The sequence below is a fragment of the Podarcis filfolensis genome (assembly GCF_964270895.1).
Source record: "Podarcis filfolensis genome assembly, chromosome: 9".
Lineage (NCBI taxonomy): Eukaryota > Metazoa > Chordata > Lepidosauria > Squamata > Lacertidae > Podarcis > Podarcis filfolensis.
In genome coordinates, this window is record NC_139610.1 from 23,866,999 (window position 1) to 23,887,399 (window position 20,401).

The 20,401-nt window shown below is 43.0% G+C and overlaps 2 protein-coding genes and 1 long non-coding RNA gene across 18 annotated transcripts in view; 2 read left to right on the plus strand and 1 right to left on the minus strand.

Annotated features, from left to right (window-relative positions):
* The window catches only part of AASDH (aminoadipate-semialdehyde dehydrogenase), a 33,147-nt gene extending 20,899 nt beyond the window's left edge, over nt 1-12,248 (plus strand). For 11 of the 13 annotated variants that reach the window (XR_014551938.1, XR_014551939.1, XR_014551940.1 and 8 more), the window contains 2 exons: nt 528-1,502; nt 1,946-2,873. Coding sequence is in view for 2 of the 13 variants with exons in the window: in XM_083630182.1 (XP_083486308.1) it covers nt 8,131-8,291 (161 nt within the window). In the remaining 11 variants the exon portion in view is untranslated. Of the gene's footprint in view, nt 1-527; nt 1,503-1,945; nt 2,874-8,130; nt 8,381-12,166 lie in introns of those variants that run through there. The other 2 variants (XM_083630183.1, XM_083630182.1) reach the window with 2 other exon arrangements.
* On the plus strand, nt 3-2,873 carry LOC310770320. The gene is made up of 2 exons (XR_014552065.1): nt 3-526; nt 2,401-2,873. It is a non-coding gene; the product is annotated as an uncharacterized lncRNA (long non-coding RNA).
* Nucleotides 2,860-20,401, minus strand: part of CRACD (capping protein inhibiting regulator of actin dynamics) — a 108,094-nt gene continuing 90,552 nt past the window's right edge. For 3 of the 4 annotated variants that reach the window (XM_083630052.1, XM_083630053.1, XM_083630051.1), the window contains 4 exons: nt 15,004-18,613; nt 13,248-13,438; nt 11,133-11,295; nt 2,860-7,016 (listed from right to left, as the gene is read on the minus strand). In XM_083630052.1, coding sequence (XP_083486178.1) covers nt 6,856-7,016; nt 11,133-11,295; nt 13,248-13,438; nt 15,004-18,613 — 4,125 coding nt within the window. In that variant the 3' untranslated portion in view covers nt 2,860-6,855. The remainder of the gene's footprint in view (nt 7,017-11,132; nt 11,296-13,247; nt 13,439-15,003; nt 18,614-20,401) is intronic. The other variant, XR_014551927.1, reaches the window with a different exon arrangement.

A 20,401-nucleotide genomic window follows, 5' to 3' on the forward strand; every position in this document is an offset into this window, starting at 1 on the left:
TATTTTTCGCTTTATAGGACGCACCCGACCATAGGATGCACCTTGTTTTAGAGGGGGAGAACAAGAAAAAAATATTCTCCCCCTCTCTGCTCAGTGCCCCTTCAGCGAAGCGGCAGGAGAAACAGAGCCCCTTCCATTTCTCCTCCCGCTTGGCTGAAGGGGCGCTGCACAGCTCTCCCTCTCTGCTGACGCCAGGAGAGTCTTGCTCTCCCGGCTTCAGCAAAAGGAACCTGAAGCCTCTGGAACGCAGTGGGAACTTGCGCTGCGCTCCGAAGGCTTCAGGCAGCTATCCCTGAAGCCTGGAGAGCTAGAGGGGCCGGTGCGCACCAACCCCTCTCGCTCTCCAGACTTCAGCGAAAGCAATGCAAAGCCTCCGGAGCGCGGAGGGAGCGCTCCCTCTGCGCTTCAGAGGCTTCACGTTGCTATTGCTGAAGCCAAGGAGCCTGCATTCGCTCCATAGGACGCACAAACATTTCCCCTTCATTTTTGGAGGGGGAAAAGTGCGTCCTATAGAGCGAAAAATACAGTATTTTTAATTTTGCTTGTACAAAATAGGGCTGGGTGGTGTTAGGTTTTCAACATCACGATGTACCACCAGCCAAGCGCTGTGTACACCGCGATGTTGAAACAAGCCACGTTGGTCCGAGGTGTGGGGTAAAACTGCTGCAGCACTCACCGCAGGAGCTGAGGCGGTTTCAACCCAGTGCCTCACGGCAGGGACAATGCAACTTGTTTGCACTGCTCAGTGAGCCCAATGTCTGTTGAGGGGCAGGTAGCCACATGCCCCTGAACAGAGAAGTTTAAGGGAGGCACCCCACCCCCACGTCTGGCTTAGGTGAGGTGGGGGCTCTGTTACACTTGAGGAAGCCCTGCGAGCTACCTCTTTCTCCCAGGAGGTAGAGGCAACCCGCTCACCCCCCCCCCCAAGTGTAATAGAGCCCCAACCCCACCTCCGGCTTGCTACACTTCGCCACTGAAGGGTAGGCAGCCATGCACCCCACAACCTCAAAGGAACCATCTGCCTGTGCAGGCAGCTAAGGGAGGAACATATGTAGCTTGCTCCTCTGTCAGCAGTATGAGGGCCAGAGCGCAATGGCTGCTTCACCCAGTGGTGAAACCTTTGCTGCAGCTCGTTTCTCCCTCGCCCGCTGGTGGCAGAGGGACTCAGCGGTGACAGTTTCACCCGCAATATACTGCCAGGTGAAGCGGCCATCATGGTCTGGCCCTGGGCAATGTATCAATACATTGCCCAGGCCTAGTACAAAATAGAAAACCTTGTCTTCAGAGCACAATCATCTATTAATTTAAATCCCAGCTTCCTGACATAACAGAGTTCTCTTGACATCAAGTTACTTGTGCACTTTACATAAATATATTTTAATAGCCATGGTCATCACTGGCTAATATGTTAAAATGTACTCACCATGGCTGTGGTAGATGCCATACTATATTTTACCAGGGCACTTTAGAATGCGGAATAATTTTTATCCCCCCAAAAGCCAGCATATACCATATTTTTCACTTTTTTCCTCTTAAAAACTAAGGAGAAATGTCTGTGCATCTTATGGAGCGATGAATGTGTGGTCCCTGGGGGAGGGACCTGGGCTTCCCCCGCCCCCAGCCCTGGGAGCGGAGGCAAGGCTGCGCGCAACCTTGCCTCCGCTCCCGGACCTGTTCTGGGGGCTGGGGTCGGGGGAAGCTCGGGCTTCCCCCGCCCCAGCCCCGCGGCTAAAAACGAAGCCAAGACAGCGAGCGGGATCCATCCCGCTCGCTGTCTTGGCTTCTTTGCTCTTTGGGGCTGGGGGCAGGGGAAACCCGGGCTTCCCCCGCAGCCCCGAGAAGCTCTGGGAGAAGCGGACAGGCTTATTTCCCCCTCTAAAAACTAGGTGCGTCTTGTGGTCCGGTGCGTCCTGTAGAGCGAAAAATACGGTAATATTTAAGAAAGTCATTTGAAATTATGGATTTGCTAATACAAAGCATTTCAAAAACAGCTTGAGCTTTTTATCTGAGAGCAACATCAACCCCCAACACTGATGGCGTGATAGAAAAGTACTGAATATTGCAAGAATGGATGAGCTGATAGGGTTCAACTTTTTATCATATATTGCAGTACCGATATATGTGCGGGGATAAGTGTCCCACCAGCACAAGGATTGGATTGCTGCTTGCACAACAGGACTTCCCGCCTCCTCTTCCCCTGCACAGACACCCTCTGTAAATCTGCTTCAGAGAGTTGAGGGAAGCACCAGAGGAGATTGGGAGGGGGGGGGGGAGAAGAAAGGGAAAGCCCTGTTGCCTAAGCAGGAATCCTTGTGCTGGCAGGACACTTAGTGCTGCTTTGGCTCATTTTTGTAATGTGCAAATGACAAAACAGAAGTTTACATTTGTTCCAGAAAACAGGTAGATGTTGAACATCAAAGTGCTAATGTTGTGAAACAATGTGCTCTTTCTATTACATGCTATAAGGATCATGCATAGCATACAGGACATTTTTAAAAAGGTAATATATCTACCTCCATATAGGTGCTCTTAACAGTTATGGATGAATTCTTGGGTGAAGATCACAGGTATCTAATGTCATGGGTGCAGACAGGGCATGACTTCCCTTTCCTGTCTTCCTCACTGTAACTCTCTATGCCATCCTAATCTGCTTCTAAGTCCTCCAAGCCCATAAAGCAGATTTTAGGGACACACTGGGGGATGGGGTGGGTAGGGAAAGTTCCATTTATGGGAGTACAACTCACTGTTATTTCCCTGAATTATCGCCAACAGGAACAAACTTCTTGTTAAACCTTTTCATGTAACCTTAAAAAAACAAGCAGCAATGAATAACCCATAAATGAGAACATAAATAAAAAGTACTTTCAAAGCTACATAAACACTTGTCTTTTTTTATTGAAATAGAACAAATTTTCCGTGATTAACCATTTACATTAAAATTTGACGATCAAAAACCAAAAAGAGAAATTGCACTAATATATCCCGTAGTCATAGATCATTTTACTTAGGTTTTATTGTTGGTAAAAACACATAATTAGATACCTATAGCAATTCAGGCTTTTCTTAGAAGATAAACCTGACATTTGTAACAAAAAGACAATGAATACGTACATCTTCTGATAACTTTCAGCAGATTATAATTTAATAGGAATTAAAATGACATTAGTATAAGAAACAATTGCACTTTAAAACATTTGAAAAATTAAAAAAGTACACAAAACAAAACCCCACAATTGTACATTTGTTCATAATTTTATACACCACTATATGAACAACAGAGGTTAAGCATCTGTAACCTCAGAAATAATATTTTGTACCCAAACGTTAGTGATGCCCAACTCCTGTTGAAATCAATACAACAAAGTTTTCATAACTGGCTTAAGCCCTATTAATTTCAACAGAACTTGGATATGATTAACTTCCTATAGCTTAAGTCTTTTGTATATAAGTTACTCCACCGCCACCAAAAGTTGAGACCATATTCTACATAGTGGTCAGATCAGGTTTTTTTAAGTGTTTTGAATAAATGTCATGTTTGTTCAGTAGAGAGGCTGTGACAGAGCTTAAGCAAAGTAACACTTCATTGGTATTTAGTGCAAAATTTTCAAGTTGACTTTTACATGAAATGAAAATGTTGAAAATATAGGCTTCTAAAAAGGTTTCCAAACCAATATTGTACATACCCCCAACTCTGATCCAGATACTGATTCATGAATGGAAATGGGTTTCCCCTTCCTATAAATGCAACAGAGTGCTGCTTTGGACACCCCCCTCCCCCGTCAAATGACTGGGGAAGTATCTGCAGGGGCAGCACACCTTGCAGTGTAACCAATACGTCAACTGATACCCTGATCATGTGTAAAGTAGAGTGAAGGGAAAGTGGGTTCCTCCCAACTTAAGTTCAGGTGTCCCTTACTGCCTACAGTATGCTCAGGGCTATCAATGCTGATGGTATTCCTGTTGAACAGGGGATACACAGCCTTCTGCTTTCCTTGGTTCTCTGGATCAGAGCCTCTGAATACTATTTTCGTACACTAGACCCCCTTCATGCTTGAAAACACTTTGCTTCTGAAGCTTTTGAACTATTTACTCACTATACGCTCTATGCTAACAGTGTGTCTAGAATTATTTGGTAGGTCTTTCCCCCCCTTTTATCATGCAAGTAGCACCTTTCCCCCTAAAATTATGATTCATCCCACCCAACTCTCCAGTTTTCAACCCCCACATTCCCCTTTCCTGCTCTCCTGTTCCCAAAAATTCTTGGAAATGGATTTGAGGAAACAAAGTTGTAATTGCAGTTTATGCAATTCCCGGTTTAAGCACCACTAGATTAAGCGTGCTTTAAAAAACATTTTCTACCACCAGCAAGAGGCTTCTGCGCCAATCAAGGCAGGCCTGTACTTTCTTTGTATACAGGCTGTACTATGTGCTACTTATCCCAACATTCAGCAGGAGCTCTTCCTGGTGTCAGCAGCTTACCTCTGTCTAAAATAAACGAGGGTCACCAGTAAGTTTTGCATGAGATGGACATCCACAAACAGACTTTTCCCTTCATGTCCCTGCTGGCCAGAAGGAGCCCCGTCTGTGCTTGTATTACGTAGGTATATGGGTTTGTGCCATGGGTTAAACATAAAGCCTCAACATACCTGTTATATTGGTTGAAATCTTGGCCGCTTAAGTGGAAGCATATGAGCTGTTTTCAATTCTTCAAGTAACTGGCTCTTTTATGAACTTGATTCCCACGAAATCCTAAAGGCTGCTTTTGCCTTAAACATTTGTAATAATCCTGAAATTGATGGGTTATTTAGGAACGTTTATGGTTTGAATTTAAATATGAAACCAAAAACAACACTGATAGCCCAATAACCACATGGACATCGCTTCGTGTAGCAGCTACATAACTGCCAAAACCCCTTTGTGCTTGCAATTTTACAGAAACACAACTGACCTTTTGTTTCCTCTGTAGGATGCCTATTCATTAACAGCATCTGCTGCCTTAAAAATGTACTCTGGAGCAGAACTGCAGTTCTCAAAATGTTCCTTGGATTAATTATTGAGTTCTTCCATTATTCTGGCAAAACAAATGTGGTACTATGAGTGATCCTGTTGAATTAGCCATTAGTTAATCAAAATGCACCTTTGCCTCTTATAAACAAAAGGGGCTTTAAAAATATAACTAGTTTTAGGTGGAATAGTTAGAAGACCCCATTTGCTGTAGAATCCACAAACCAGGCAATCTGAAGTTCTGTTTAAACCAGTTCGTATCTACTGGAACAATCTGAATTCCATACCTTGTAGACCTATTTGGTGATCCTTGAATTTGAAGCAATTTTAAAAGTAACCATAAAAACACATCACTGTTTCCTCCACATTTTAGAGATAAAAAGATTTAAAGGGGAATAAGACTTACATGCAAATAAATTACACTTATCCCTGCAATGTTCTTTAGCCAGATTTACAATCTGAAGTCTGTTCTACGACTTCCTGTACCGAGTATCTAACAGTAACTACATATTTTTAAAACATGCCATTAACAAAAGTGCTGAAGTCATGTTCTGCCAGCGTAACATGCAGATATGCCGGCACAGATGTTGAAAATCAAAGTGCTAATTAAGTACAGAAAACAATTATTTTCCTGAGAATATGCAATCTAAGGTCCATAAGAATGAAGTCCAAACAGTCTAGTTCCTGCAGTTCAAAAATCCCCCATTTTCACAAAGCTGGAATCATGTCTCCTTTTGTTAATATTTTGGGTTCCTGATATGCAATCATTTAGGCATAGGGATAGTTACAGTACATGGCTAAGTGGGTTTTTGTATAATATTTAAATTATGTATTATTAGAAAGATTTGTGTTTGTGGTCGTCCTGCTTTCACATGTGCTTTTAAATCCTATTTTTATCTGTGCCGTGCGACCAATCACTGAAAGATGGAGGTGTATAGCTTACTTCTGCACACAACGGCAGGATTTTGCATGACAGCTTCTGCATGGTTTGAAGAATCATTGCATGAAAATGCATATTTGATGCCACCCTGTTTCAGCATGTTAATTATTTATATATATTTCCAGTTAGAAGCAGCTGATAAAGGCAATTTTTGTCACAAGCTTTTAAAAACAAAATACTGAATTTGTAAAAATATATTGATGGGTTCTCATTACAGGAGAGCTAACTCCATTAATAGCTCCAAACTGAGAGACGCTACTATATTGCAAATTCTATGGTAGGACTGGGCGTATCGGTGCTTTCATCAGTCACAAGTTGAACTTAAATATTTTAAATTCATCCATAAATTATTTGCAACATTAAGAAAAGGTAATCATAGTATACTCTCTTTACTACTACTAAGGCAGGTCTTCCAGAATCCTGTAGAGATTTATAAATTTATCAGTGAATGGTATTACTTTCTCCATTCAAAAGTGGAAACAACATGTGCATTACATTCATTTTAGCAGCTTAAGTGGCTGGAATATCTGCTTTGCAGCAACATATATATATATAAAAAAACAAATGGAAATCCATACCATCAGAGCCAAAATTCAGGAACATTTCGGCACTGATCCTTAAAGTGATATGAAGCCCTAACACATAACATCCATATGCTTTCAAGAGAGATGAAACTTGAGCTTTGTGCCTAAACCTCTATTCTATAGTCTCTAGGTTTTCGATGCAAAAGATTATAAAATGTAGGTGAAATCTGCAGTGAGCCAGGAAAAATGGGTAAAACTGTTAAAAATGTTCTTCATCCTTCAGGATATGCACTTACGTTTGTCCCAGTTGGTTCTGTCATGTGAAAATATAAATAAAGAGGAGAGCGCAATTAATAAACAACAGAAAAAGAGCAAAACCAGTATCGTTTACTTAATGATTTGGGGACAGTCACTCCAGGCCTTTGCTTTCCTCTTGGCTAAGGCCAGCCAGGCAGGTTCTGTCGACACCGGATTAGCTTCTGGCGTGGAGAATCTCTTGGTGACTTCTTTAGTCAAGGGTGACGGCGGAAGAGAATCTGAGATCTCCACTGTTGATGAAGAAAAAGAAAAAGATCCATCACTGCAAAGTAAAATGGCAGAAACCTACCAGAAACATTGTCACGTGCATGTTCAGTGTGGCAGGAGAGCCATTTTAACAGGCAGGTAAGAAAGTTGAAGAGAGCAAGATTTCACAGCAAAATTCAAAGGCCTGCCCAATATTGAATTGGAAACAGGGAGATAATACTTTTGAAGTGCATTCTTATTCCTTTTTTTAATCATTCATAACAGCCAGAGTTATAGGTGTTTCTGAGGAATAACCACTCCCTCCTCCATGGTGCCCTAGCTATGTAGGTTTCTTCCATTTTATACTGTATTTTATAAAATATTCAGTGTTATCACTGGGGAAGGTAAACTGAACCTGCCTCAATCTAGACTTTGTCTTTATTGTTGGTTAGTAAGTTCTGACTCTAAGTGAAAACCAAGTCCTTACTCTGGAAAAGGAAGGACTTTTGTGGCAGTTGAGAAGAAGTTCCATGTCTGTTGAGTCCTGTTTCAGTCTTCTCTTAAACTTTAGGAGGAGTTGTGTAAGAAATAAAAGTTCATTGTTCACATCTTCCTCGACTCAAGTGTAACATTAAGTCAAAGCAGAATCCAACAATTTCAGCTTTTGGAACAATACCCGATGATCAAGCAGCCCTGCATTCAGAGCACATGCACCACCCACACATATACACTAACTACAAAAATTGGTGCGTACCAGGGGATCAAGAGTTCCTTAAAGCAGTAGATTGCTACAAAAGCCTAAAATTGGGGGAAATAATTTTGAAGCATTTCTCCATCACCTGTTCTCTGCATGGCCACAACAATGCATAAGTTTTAATTCATCTGAAGCTGCAGAAGCATTCATCATTGGAAGCTGAATTTATAGCTGTGGACAGCATAAAGGGATTCGAACCATTCACCCTACTTTCTCATCTAAGTTTGTTGGGCATGAATTCTTTCAAAAAACATTACACTCCTAAGGAGAGGACTGCCTACCTTTCTGACATGCTATACTAATGAAAAGTTTCCTGCTGATATTTGTTAATGGTTATTTTAGGGCTGGTATACTAAGTCAGTGTTGGAAACAAAATTAGTTGATTGGAGTTGAACATTCTCCAGGTTCAGACATGACAAATCACAGGAGGACTTTTTTTAATCGGGCAGGGACTGTGCGGGAGGGGGAGTTGTGTATCTACCCAGGATGGAGAGATATATTCATGATTAAATCATGCTTAAGACAAACTGTGGCAAATGTGACTTACGTTTTGTTTTTTGTCTAATGTTCCCCCTGAAGGTGGGGAGTGAACCATGGGAAATGGAGACTTCATGTTACATGCCGTATATGATCAATTGTATGATTAGGAAGCAAGAATTGGGGTGGGGGGTGGGGATATTGTAGAAGTGTTTTTAAATGCTTTGGAAAATTGTTCACTGTACACTGGGACATCTCTTGAGATTGTGTAACCAAATCTTGCATGTTGTTTCTGGAGATCAGGGAGCAGGTTTTCATCTATATTTGGATATTGTTGGCTGCCATTTTGAATTAAGATGGCAGACTGAACCTTTCAAAATTGCACTGATATTTTTTGGTGCCTTATAATTCCCATGCAATGCCAGATATACGGCAGTTAGTAAACAGTAAAATAACACAAAACAAAACAGAATTTTCTGAGGAACTTCCTGCACAGATTATCTCTCTGTTTCATCATAATCTCTTCAAAGACATCTGTAACCTTGAAAAACAAAACCTTTGGAAAGATACAGCATGCTTTTGGGAGAAACCATAATTAGTCTTGCATTTCTCTGACCTATTTTTTAACCAGTAGGAATTCTAAGCCTGCAGAAGCTGACTCCTTTTGACTCTTTAACGTTTGAGAGATTGGTAGACTTCAAAAGCTTTTATAGTAGGGCTGAAATATCTTGTTTCCTCGCTGCACCAGCTGAATAAGCTTTACATGCAAATACTCCAAAATACGTTGGTTTTCAAACAATATTCTGAGCTTCGGGGGTAATAAGTATATAATTATAAGGATGCAAGTAGCGTGAAGCAGGTGGCTGGAAGAGGGGGGAGCGGAGAGAGGCACTGGTACTGGGTGACATCAGACACCCTTCCTTCCTTCCCTGTAAAAGCAGTTGCCTCCAAGAGCCTGTTGTTTCTGAGAGGCATTTTCATCAGGACTAGGTCCCACTGAACCTGCTGGCCATCAGTCCACATGGCTGTAACTCTTCGGCGCACTCCCCAAACTAGCCCCCATTGCATTGGTGCTGGAAAAGTGACAATCTAAGGCCAGCCTGCCAGGTATGGGTAGGTGTGTGGGTGTGGTCAGCAAGGAAACACCAAAAGGGATTGGCTATTTGGGTTGTGTCTTTGGGGTTGTGTCTTTGGGGCTCACCCCCTTTTATTGTTTTCTCAGGCATGGTATGGTGAAGTTTGCCCTTCTCGTCCTGTTTTTTCGTAGCATTTTATTTATAGCATTTAAAATACACCGAACAGACTCAAAACCTGACAAGTCATCAGCGCAGCAAAAATGCAAAAATATTCACATTAACAATTCATCCACCCATCTTTACTCTGCATAAGCTGTGGCAACAAAAGGAGATACCAGGTTTCAATTAGGAAGTCCCAACTGTCTGCATGTGGAAGCAATCTCCGCTCTTCCTCACAGAGGAAACTGAAGACGCACACACAAATTAATGATACAAGGAGCAATCTGCATGAGAAATCAGGTTTCCATGTCTGGATTGCTCCTATCTCAAGTACAAGGAGTCGATGTGGAATGAGGGTGTGTGTGAGAATGCCATACATTCAGCTTGTGGAGTAGTCCAGTCTCTCCTTGATTTAGAGTTCCCTGGAAAAAACTGCAACCTTCCCAGATCTATCTCCCTTTTGGAAAGAACACAGAATCCCTCCTTTCCAACTTTTGCCACTTATCTTGAAACAGGAGCTAATTGGTTTCCCACAACGTTACTATCCTGAGAAAAGTTCTAAGCATTATAAGTTGTTGATATCAAAACCAACAGCCATGGTATCAGCCAGAGCTCAACCCTAGAATAGATGAAGGAAGGGCAGAATAAAAGTGCTTCTTTTATCTCCTCCGCAAAAATAAATGGTTTCCAAAGCTATGGCTCTATCGTGTGAACAAGGATTGCAATAGTAAATAATATGGTGTACATAAAATTTTACTCCCCCTTGCCACCATTGTGTGTTACCCTACCATGAAATAAAATTCATTGCCCCTCTTGTTTCTATCAGCTAATCAGCCTGCAGGTTTTAAAGGCACAGCTTAAGAGTCACACAAAAGAAGCAGCAATTAGGCAGTATAATCTAGGAACTTAATGGTTTCGGTGCGCTAGAGGGAACAACGTATTTATTATACTAGCGCATTATTCATTAGTATAACAGCTTTCTCAGCCATCTGCCAGCATTATATCCAGGCACGTACCTATCAAAGGCCATATTTTCAAGAGGAATTTGCTAATTCCAAAAGGAGAAAGGCAGAATTTCCCTTCCTTTTTTCCCCACAACCACGAGCAGTAAGCAGCCTATTCAAACCAAGCTGTAAAATCTGAATTCATCCAGTTTGTCGATAAATGGGTATTCAGCTCCACGGGCATGAGTAGAAATGACAAGAAAACTAAGCACAATATTCACCCAACCTCCATCTAGTCAAACACCGAGGCCACAACTCCCACTAAGGCATATTAGTAATTGGAGGTTAGCTGAGTATGGTAAGATTTGCCTCCAGGTGACAAGATGATAAAATGTGTGTGAATCAGAACAGGAGCTCTTCCAGGCTGTTGGTAATGTGCAACGTATGAGTAACCTAGGCATGCTAGTAATGAATAAATGATATTTTTTTGTGAGCTAGTTAGCTCCTCAGGTCAGGTCAGCAAAGTTATGGAACTTGCTCCATTTGGAAGTGTTTGTTTTCTGAAGCACCGAGCCTCAAAAGCCCATGACACCATGCTGAAAAACAAGCCAGAAAAATAAAACTTTCTCTTCAACTATAGTATGGGGGAGTGGAGGACATAGCATGAGTCAACAGGGGAGCCATTCAGAGACCACAAAAACGCCAAGGTTGTCAATAACGTCAATAACTGACAAAACAACAACAACATACCTGTCACAGATGTAGGAAGAGTGTTGGATTTTTTAAGCTGTTCTCTGCGTTCAAACCTTGACAGAGGAGTCTCAGCTTTCTTCTCTTCCTGGGCTGAGGGTCTAGGCAGGGTACTAGTTCTGCTGCTGCTACTTTTAGTATCTGTCTGATTGCTGATACTGGCCTAGCGCAAAGAACAACAACAAAAACCACATTACAGTGGTACCTCGGGTTACATACGCTTCAGGTTACAGACTCCGCTAACCCAGAAATAGTACCTCAGGTTAAGAACTTTGCTTCAGGATGAGAACAGAAATCGTGCTCCGGTGACGCGGCAGCAGCAGGAGGCCCCATTAGCTAAAGTGGTGCCTCAGGTTAAGAACAGTTTCAGGTTAAGAACGGACCTCCAGAACGAATTAAGTACTTAACCTGAGGTACTACTGTACATTTTTAATATTTCATTATAACATAGTAATAATATATTTACAGTGCAATCTTATACACTTGTAGCCCCACTGAGTTCAGACTACCACATAAGTGGGTTATAAGACTGCAGCTTTGGTAGTTTGGATTTGATATCCCGCTTTATCACTACCCAAAGGAGTCTCAAAGCGGCTAACATTCTCCTTTCCCTTCCTCCCCCACAACAAACACTCTGTGAGGTGAGTGAGGCTGAGAGACTTCAAAGAAGTATGACTAGCCCAAGGTCACCCAGCAGCTGCATGTGGAGGAGCAGGGAAGCAAACCCGGTTCCCCAGATTACGAGTCTACTGCTCTTAACCACTATACCACACTAGCTCTCATAGATTACCAGTGGTAATCATAGAATTGCAGCCTAGATGAATTAGCACTCACCTAGGAATAAGCCCCAGACTAGGGGTACACAACCTAAGGCCCAGGGGCCGGATGCGGCCCAATCACCTCAATCTGGCCTGTGGATGGTCTGGGAATCAGCGTGTTTTTACATGAGTAGAATGTGTCCTTTTATTTAAAATGCATCTCTGGGTTATCTGTGGGGCATAGGAATTCATTCATTATTTTTTTTCAAAATATAGTCCGGCCCACCACATGGTCTGAGGGACAGTGGACCAGCCCCTGGCTGAAAAAGGTTGCTAACCCCTGCCCCAGACTGACAAGCAAATGAACCAATAATGTAACAATGTCATTTCTTCCAATTTTCTCATTTGTCCAATTGTAAGTTTTGTTCTCCATGTTTCCACATTAGCTTGTGTGTTTTTTAATTTTTTTTTTAAAAAAAACCTCATGAAAATTCATCAGCCTTCTAGTGTGAATTTCTCCTAAAATACATACTTTTGCAAGGCAGTTTCATGTTATATAGCGGGCTGTGTCACATGTGGGAGGGAGGGAGGGATGAGAGGAGGAGAACTGCAGCGGGAAAAGTTTGAGGTTTCCAGGATGTGATAACACAAAAGGTTCTCTTGAGATAATTTCGCTTATGGACAGAAGGAGCTGTGTGCTGTTGTTGAGGAGGCCTGCAGTGAGGTGTGAACAGCAGACTTCGGCATGAACCCTTGGCTTCTTTGGGGACAGGTGGCCAGCAAAATTGGGGGGGGGGGGGCAGCCAAGTTCTGCTTGAGAGAAGGTGCCAATACACAAATCCACATGCTGTCCGTGGGAGAGGGTGCATGTACATGAGGAAAGGTGGCAAAAAATCGGGGGAAGGAAGGCTTGCAAATTTTTGCCTGCTTCCATTTAGCGTTGAAGTCACAAATGGTTGCTTACCAACAGAAAATGGATATCTTTTCTCTATGTGTGGACATACTGCTCTTATGCTTTCACCATCCCCTCAATGACTATCAGGCAATACGAAAAAGGTTGCATTTCTCTCTCAAAACCACAAAACAGGCTTAGAAATGAGGACTCCCAAGATTCTTCCGGTCTCTCAACAGTCCAGTTCTACTATGAATGAAGAATGGTCATGACCACGACAAAACTACGTATTTCCCCACTGTCTTTACTAGCCAAAGCTTAAATAATTTCTAAAATCTGAAGGCAGCTAGGGAGAAAAAAAATCAAAATACTTCATACCACCAGGGATCATTCTTTTGGATTTGCTGGATCTGCTGCTGCTCTTTAAAGAAAGGAAAAAAATCACCTGCAGATTTATGTACTTACATTTTCTTTAGCAAGTTTCTCGGCTTGCTTTGCCTCCCTGGCTTGTCTCCTTTCCTCTCTGGTCGCCTGCTGCTCTCGAAAGCCCTTCTGCTTTTGCAGAGCCAACGTGATCCAGAGCGGCTGTGCGGTTTCGACTTTTTCAATCAGCTTGGAGCCATCTATGGAATGTCTGCTCTGAAGAACTGGCCTTTCTAGAAGAACACAACATACAAGGGTTTCAATCTGTATGACAGAGATGCATACAAGATATTCAAGAGGAATATCTCGCCCAGTAGTCACTAAGTATGGCTTAGTGTGGTGCAGCGGTCAGAGGATTGGACTAGCACTGTGGAGACCAAGGTTCAAATTCCCACTGCTGTAACATTTCTTTTTAGGGGAGTCAATAACTTCCTAATGATCCCTAGCGCGGAATTCACCTTTCGCCCTGCAGAACACAGGGTCAATATTTTCACTGAGCTATTTGCCATGACCCCAAAATCCCTTTCCTAGCAAGTCACTGTGCCAGCTCAGACCCCATCAGTGTATCCACCACTAAGCAGCTGATATAGCTCAGTCAGTAAAGCGTGAGACACTTAAATCTCAGGGTCCTGGGTTCAAGCCCCACATTGGGCAAAAGATTCCTGCACTGCAGGGGGGTGGACCAGATGACCCTCATGGTCCCTTCCAACTCTACAATTTTATGATCCCACAATTCTATGATCTATTATCTTTTTTAAAAAGTAGTAAACAGATGATCTCACAGCATAGCTATCCTCTCCTCTCTCACCTTCAACATTTGCTGTAAGCCAAATCAAGTTAGGCTCCAGCTGAGCCTTTTATCCCTTTCTCCTTCACTGTGAGCTTAGCTCCATACTTCTAGAAAACATTTGGGTGAGACTTCAGCAGTGCCAACTTTTTCAACAATTTTGTTAACAAGATCTTTGCATCCTTAGATCTCGGTGCAAGCTGTCCTAGAAATGTCAAAACTTGTTTTATCTGTAACCATCTATTGAGCACTAACACCTCCGTCTATTTCTAGAAAGCGCGGGGGTTCAATTTTGGAGCTATTTGAAATGTTATTTTGGGATATTTGGGCAAACTTTCAAGTTTGCAAATGGCCATGCTGCAGAAAATGAAGTTTAGAAGTCCCGCATAAGACAGCTGCCCAAAAGGGCTACATCCCCATGGAGCAATCTCTGGACTCAGACAGAACTCCACCACTGCCATTCATTTCAATGGAACACAAGCCAAAGGATTAATGCACAGATCTACCCCTCCCGTTGAAGTGAATGGGGAAGGCTTGCATGCACAGGAGCTCTGTATGGGGACACTACATTTGGATGCAGGGATTTACTGCAATAGCATGACTTGCCAAAGATATAGATGTAGGAAAATGTGGAGGAGTCCTTATTGGGATATGAGTTTACTGGGATGCATTTACACACGCATGAACATCTCTAGATTACTCAGATTAATTAGTTGCTTCTATTGTCAAGCACTGTGTTTGCTGCAATGTGACATGATACAAAAAACTTTCCCTGCTGTGTGTAATCTAATTTTATGCAATGAAAATAATCACTTTGTGCGTCAGTCCTTAAAGAGACGTGTGAAATCACCCCTGGTGTGCGCATAATAAAACTTTGATGGAATCCAGTAATGAACCTATAAAAACCACCACCGAGGAAATTATACAATACTGTTTAAGGCTGACATTTCGATATTGATCTCCCTTGCTCATCACAGACCTTTATTTTAGGGGCTGCATTTCTTTGCCTACCTTTTTTCAACGGCTCTGGCTTCTTCTCTGTTCTCTCTCTCCATGGCATGGTGATGGATGGGAAAAAGGACCTCTTCTCCCTAGACTCCTCCTCTTCCCCCTTGCTTGCCTCGTGGGCTTGTGAAAGCAGAGAGTTCCCTTTAGCTTCCATTTTTCTCCAGGTGGTGTCAGGCTCCGTTTTAGCCACCCTTTGCCCCGTGGATTCGGTTAAGTGAGACCTGCGCATTTTTGAGAGAGGGGATGATGGCGGAGTTTGGCTGGTGGGCTTTGGAGCCAATGCAGGTTTTTGCAGGAGTGGCGATTTGCAGATGGGTTTCTCTTGACCAGGTGCAGACACATGACTGCTAGATGCGAGAGATACCGGTGCGGCTGTCGTATAATTCTGATTAATATTAGCTGAGGAGTTCTTCACAGAATTAACCATGACATCCTTTCTCTCTTGGCTTGGGGATTTGTTCTCTTTTAAAAACATATTATTTGCATCTTTCTCATTGTCAGGCGTAACCAGCGGGGTGGGCACCCCGTCAAAACTGTCTCCTGCGCTGTACCTTTTCTTCTTCTTCTGCTCAGCTTGCTGATCATAGTGAAAGCGCAAGGAGTAGTTGGTCCTCCTTAATTTCACCCCAAATGGGGACACATTTTCTTCTCCATTTGGGGAAGCGCTGTCCAGTTTCCTCGCACCAACCTTCTGCTGTGTTTCCATAGCAGCTGCTGCACTTTCCGACTGGGCAACTTCCTTACTTAGAGAATGCGAGACGCCTGGAACAAGGAAAGATGGGAGATCTTTGGCAAATTTACAACCCTCGGTGTTGCCTGCCACTTCGCGATGTACTTCAGTATTTCCTGTAGGTGTTCCAAGATTATTCCCTGCAGCTGACGGTGCCTCGGTATGAACTGTCTCTTGGGTTGAATGGACCGTGGGTGGACCCAACTGCTTGGCTGGGGTTTCTGCTTCAAGGCCAACTTTACTCTCGGCGCTTGCATTAGCCGAAAACTTCTGCCAGGCAGGAGTTATAGAAAACTTTGCACTTGCAGATAAGGTCTTGCGCAAATTACCATGGGAAGCATTTTGTCCTTTGGGTGTCCAATCATCGCTGTGCCTACTGAGGCTTCCTTTGTCTCTCTCATTGTGCTTGCCATTTTCTGCACTTTTTAAGATTTTTGACCTAATCGAAGCCCACTCAGCTGGGATGGTTTGGTTGCCCAATGGCTCTTGGGCATATTTCATTTTACTATTCCTACGCTTCGCATCTGGCGACGTTTTTCGTGCGTCCATCGTTTTTCTCTCTTCTGTTAAGCCAAGGAGAGATTTGCAAGCTGTATCTTTTATCTGATTGAGGTTGACCGCAGTTCCACAGAGCTGCGCTCCGGTGACCAAAATTGCTGTGTGGGGGACACACAAAGAAGTCGGGGGACCGTGAGAACCTTTGCTGGATTTAGGAGTCGTCAGTTCTTTTGCAGCTGAAGGAGTTGGTGTCTCTTTGACAGGTGTAACTGGGCTCAGATTTACTTTCGGAAATATAATTTGCTTTTCTCCAGAGGATACTTGGAAGGTAAATCCCCTGGGCATAGTTTGCCTCGCATCAACTTCCTGCCATCGGAGCTCCTCGCCTAAGATTCTTTCCTGCTCTTGAGCTTCAAAGTCCCTTTTCTGGTGGTGCCTTGGAGTTTCTTCTTCCTTCTGCTCTTTGTCTGGCTGCTTTATCGTTTGCTGGCTAGCTTCTCTAATTGGAAGATCTTTCTCAGGACTTTCTAAATGTTGCTCTCCCAAATGAATATTTTTATCCAGTTGTAATGGGAAGGACTTGTCTTGTTCTTTTGGCTTTTCCAGTGGTCTTTGTCCTTCTAAACTAGGGGATTTCTGTTCTTCCAGCTTTCGTCCTCCTTCCCTCTCTATCAACTCTTCCTGTTGCATCTTCTTCTCAGGCCATGGCTGTGGTTCACATCTTTCATTTTCAGCTGCTGATCTAATTGGTTTATCCAGTTCTTGCTGATCTTGTTTGTCCTTATTCATTTCTTCTGGTCTCTTTTGCTTTTCCAGCTTTATGGCACTCCCCTTCCTTTCCAACCTTTCTTCACCTTCTAGATTCCTTTTTTCCTCTAGATCTTTTTGTCTCAGGTCTGTTTGCCTTTTTTGCACTTGAAGTACTTCCTGTTTCAGTTCATCCTGCTTTTCAGCCTCATTCATTTGCTCTTCCAGTCCTTGCACTCTCTGTCCTAAATTCTGATGCCCTTGTTTTTCTTCCTGCCATTTTTGCGTCCCCTGTTCTTGCCTGTCTTTCCACCCTTGCTGAAAGAGCTTTTTATGTTGTTGCTTTGCCTCTAATTCTCTGTGTCTCTTTTCTTCTCCTTCTTCTTGATCCTTCAGTTCCTGCCATTTTTGCTCTTCCAGTTCTCGATGTCTTTGTTCTTCCTCTTTCCTTTGCCTTTCAGTCACCAGTTCTTGCCACTTTTGCTCTTCCAGTTGCCTTTGCACCTCCAGTTCTCGGTGTCTTTGCTCTTCCAGTTGCTTTTGTGCCTCCAGTTCCTGATGCCTTTGCTCTTCCAGTTGCCTTTGTGCTTCTAGTTCTCGATGTCTATGCTCTTCCAGTTGCCTTTGCGCCTCCAGTTCCTGGTGCCTTTGCTCTTCCAGTTGCCTTTGTGCCTCCAGTTCCTGATGCCTTTGCTCTTCCAGTTGCCTTTGCGCCTCCAGTTCCTGGTGCCTTTGCTCTTCCAGTTGCCTTTGTGCCTTCAGTTCCTGATGCCTTTGCTCTTCCAGTTGCCTTTGTGCCTTCAGTTCCTGATGCCTTTGCTCTTCCAGTTCCCTTTGCGCCTTCAGTTCCTGATGCCTTTGCTCTTCCAGTTCCCTTTGCGCCTTCAGTTCCTGATGCCTTTGCTCTTCCAGTTGCCTTTGCGCCTTCAGTTCCTGTTGCCTTTGCTCTTCCAGTTCCCTTTGCTCTTCCAGTTGCCTTTGCGCCTTCAGTTCCTGATGCCTTTGCTCTTCCAGTTGTCTTTGCGCCTCCAGTTCCTGATGCCTTTGCTCTTCCAGTTGTCTTTGTGCCTCTTGTTCCTGATGCCTTTGCTCTTCCAGTTGCTTTTGTGCATCCAGTTCCTGATGCCTTTGCTCTTCCAGTTGCCTTTGCTTTTGTTCCTTTAGTTCATGCTGCTTTCCTTTTTCCTGATGCATCTGTTCCTCTGGTTCCTGAAGGCCCTCTTCATTCCTTCTCTGCTCCTCTAGTCCTTTGTGCCTCTGCATCTGAAATTCTTGATGCCTCCGTTTTTCAAGACTTTTCTTCCCCTCTCGATCCTTTTTCTCTTCCATCTTCAAAAGCTGCTCTTCCTCCTGAAGCTTCTGTTTCTTCCCTTCTTTTTCCCTTTGGCATTCTTGAAGTCTTTTGTGTTCCGTGTGGCTTTTTGACTCTGCTTCAGCCATTTCTACTTTCTTCTCAATCTCCAAGTTTCTCCAGCAATGTTCTAGCTTTCTTTTGCCCTCTTTCTGTTCTTGGCTTTCTCTATGCTGGATAGGCTTGTCTGCAACATGGTAGCCATCATGTTTGGAGAGCTTCTCTTCATACAATTGTGGTTCTAGGATTTCTTGTTCAACCTCTGCCACTGCCACACTTTGCATCTCCTAGTGTCAGGAAACAGAAACAGTTTAACTTAACATTTTTTATTTATGCATCCTATGCTGTGTGGAGCAACAGGGTAATAATTAATTAGTGTTTTAAGCCAATAACCCTGGCGTTCATAATGAACCGCCTTACATTTTAGTTATTTTTGCTGTAAATAAATGCATACACATACGTTTGGTCACAACACTGAGCCATAAATTATGGCTAAGTTAACCAGTCTGCGCACACAGTTCAAGTTATCTCACTTTGCTCTTCCTCTCCTCCAGCAAGAACACAAACCATGAAGCATCTGATTTAGCATTATTTTTCAACCAGTGCTTGTGGTTCTTTTCTCCCATACAATCTGAAGCCAAGCTTTGTTCTTAGCTTCCCAATCATAGTTTGTTGGAGAGAAACAAATAATGCCAAGCCAGATGTTTCATGGTCATTTCCCCCCACTGGAAGAAGGGAAGAGAAAAGTGGAAGAACTTAAGCTGCATTCACTAGCACACAACTTGTGGACAAATGTCTTACCCATAGTTTATGGCTAAGCACTACATGAAAACGCAGTCAGTGGATCATCAAAATACTTTGCTGTTCACTAGAAATGACATTCTGGAACAGAAAGGCAAGATCATAGCAGCCTCAGGACATGGATCTACGAAATCCCTTCACCCTGGTGCAACTCTCCCATTTTAATTCCCTACACCAGGCATGTTCAAGAGGTCAATCATGAAGGTGTTCTAGGTCATTCATTGGATGTTCTAGGTCGACCCCCCCAAAAGCTCAAGAACTCTTGATCTCCCCAATCCCAAAAAAGCTCAAAACTGTAGGTCCTCCTTTCCAAAAAAGGCTCAGTTTTTTTATACTGGGAGTAGATCGCAGCCTCTGGAGAGTTGGACATGCCTGCCCTACACCAATGGAGGAACTGACTCTAAAGTCACCAAAAACAAAACACATTAACACCATTTTCAATAAATGTTGAAGGAAAAGTGCGTGCTGTAAGAATAAAGCTCCGCCTTTCATCATTACAGCCAACGAAGGCATAGTCATTAACAAAACATATGCTGGAAAACAGGAAATTTTGTCCTTCACAGAGCTTACCCTACTTTCTCAACGATTTCCTTTGCTTTCAAGCCTCTTATTTTCTTTACATACCATTATTTTCTAAGTAAATAAAACAAATACTTGGCAAACAGAGTAGTAAAAACAATGCAGCAGTCAATTTATGGTCACTTACAGTATTTGAAGAATGACTGATCTTGCAGCCATTCCCAACTGATTTGAATCTTGCATTTTTTATATGTCTCAGTGCAGTAAACCTTTGTGAAAAAGGCACAAATAAGTAGACATAGCACATGTGGGCAGCATGTGCATGGCAAAGGCCGAAGTGCATGGCAAGAAGGTATGACTGCTTGCTATGCTTAAAAGCCGGAGGCCAGGGCAATCAACACAACCACTTGTTATGTTGTTTTTGTTTAACTAAATGACTGTTCTTGGGACTCTTCTCATTCTGGCTCAATTTACATTTCAATGGTTGTCCACCATGCAAGAGAATTCCCAAGACCATCCCCAAATCCCCACAAAGCATATTTATGGGAGGGGGGGTTGCCCCTACAACCACTCCTCAAACACGATTGTGGGGGTTGATCTGTCAGAGGGACTTGTTTGAAAGATACCGATTCTTGAAAATATGTATTTGTGATTCAGGATCACAAGTATTCTACCATTCAGTTTCCACTCATCTGAGAAATTTTCACATTACAGCTGATGGCAAGATCTTGTGTCTAAAGACTGGAACGAACAAT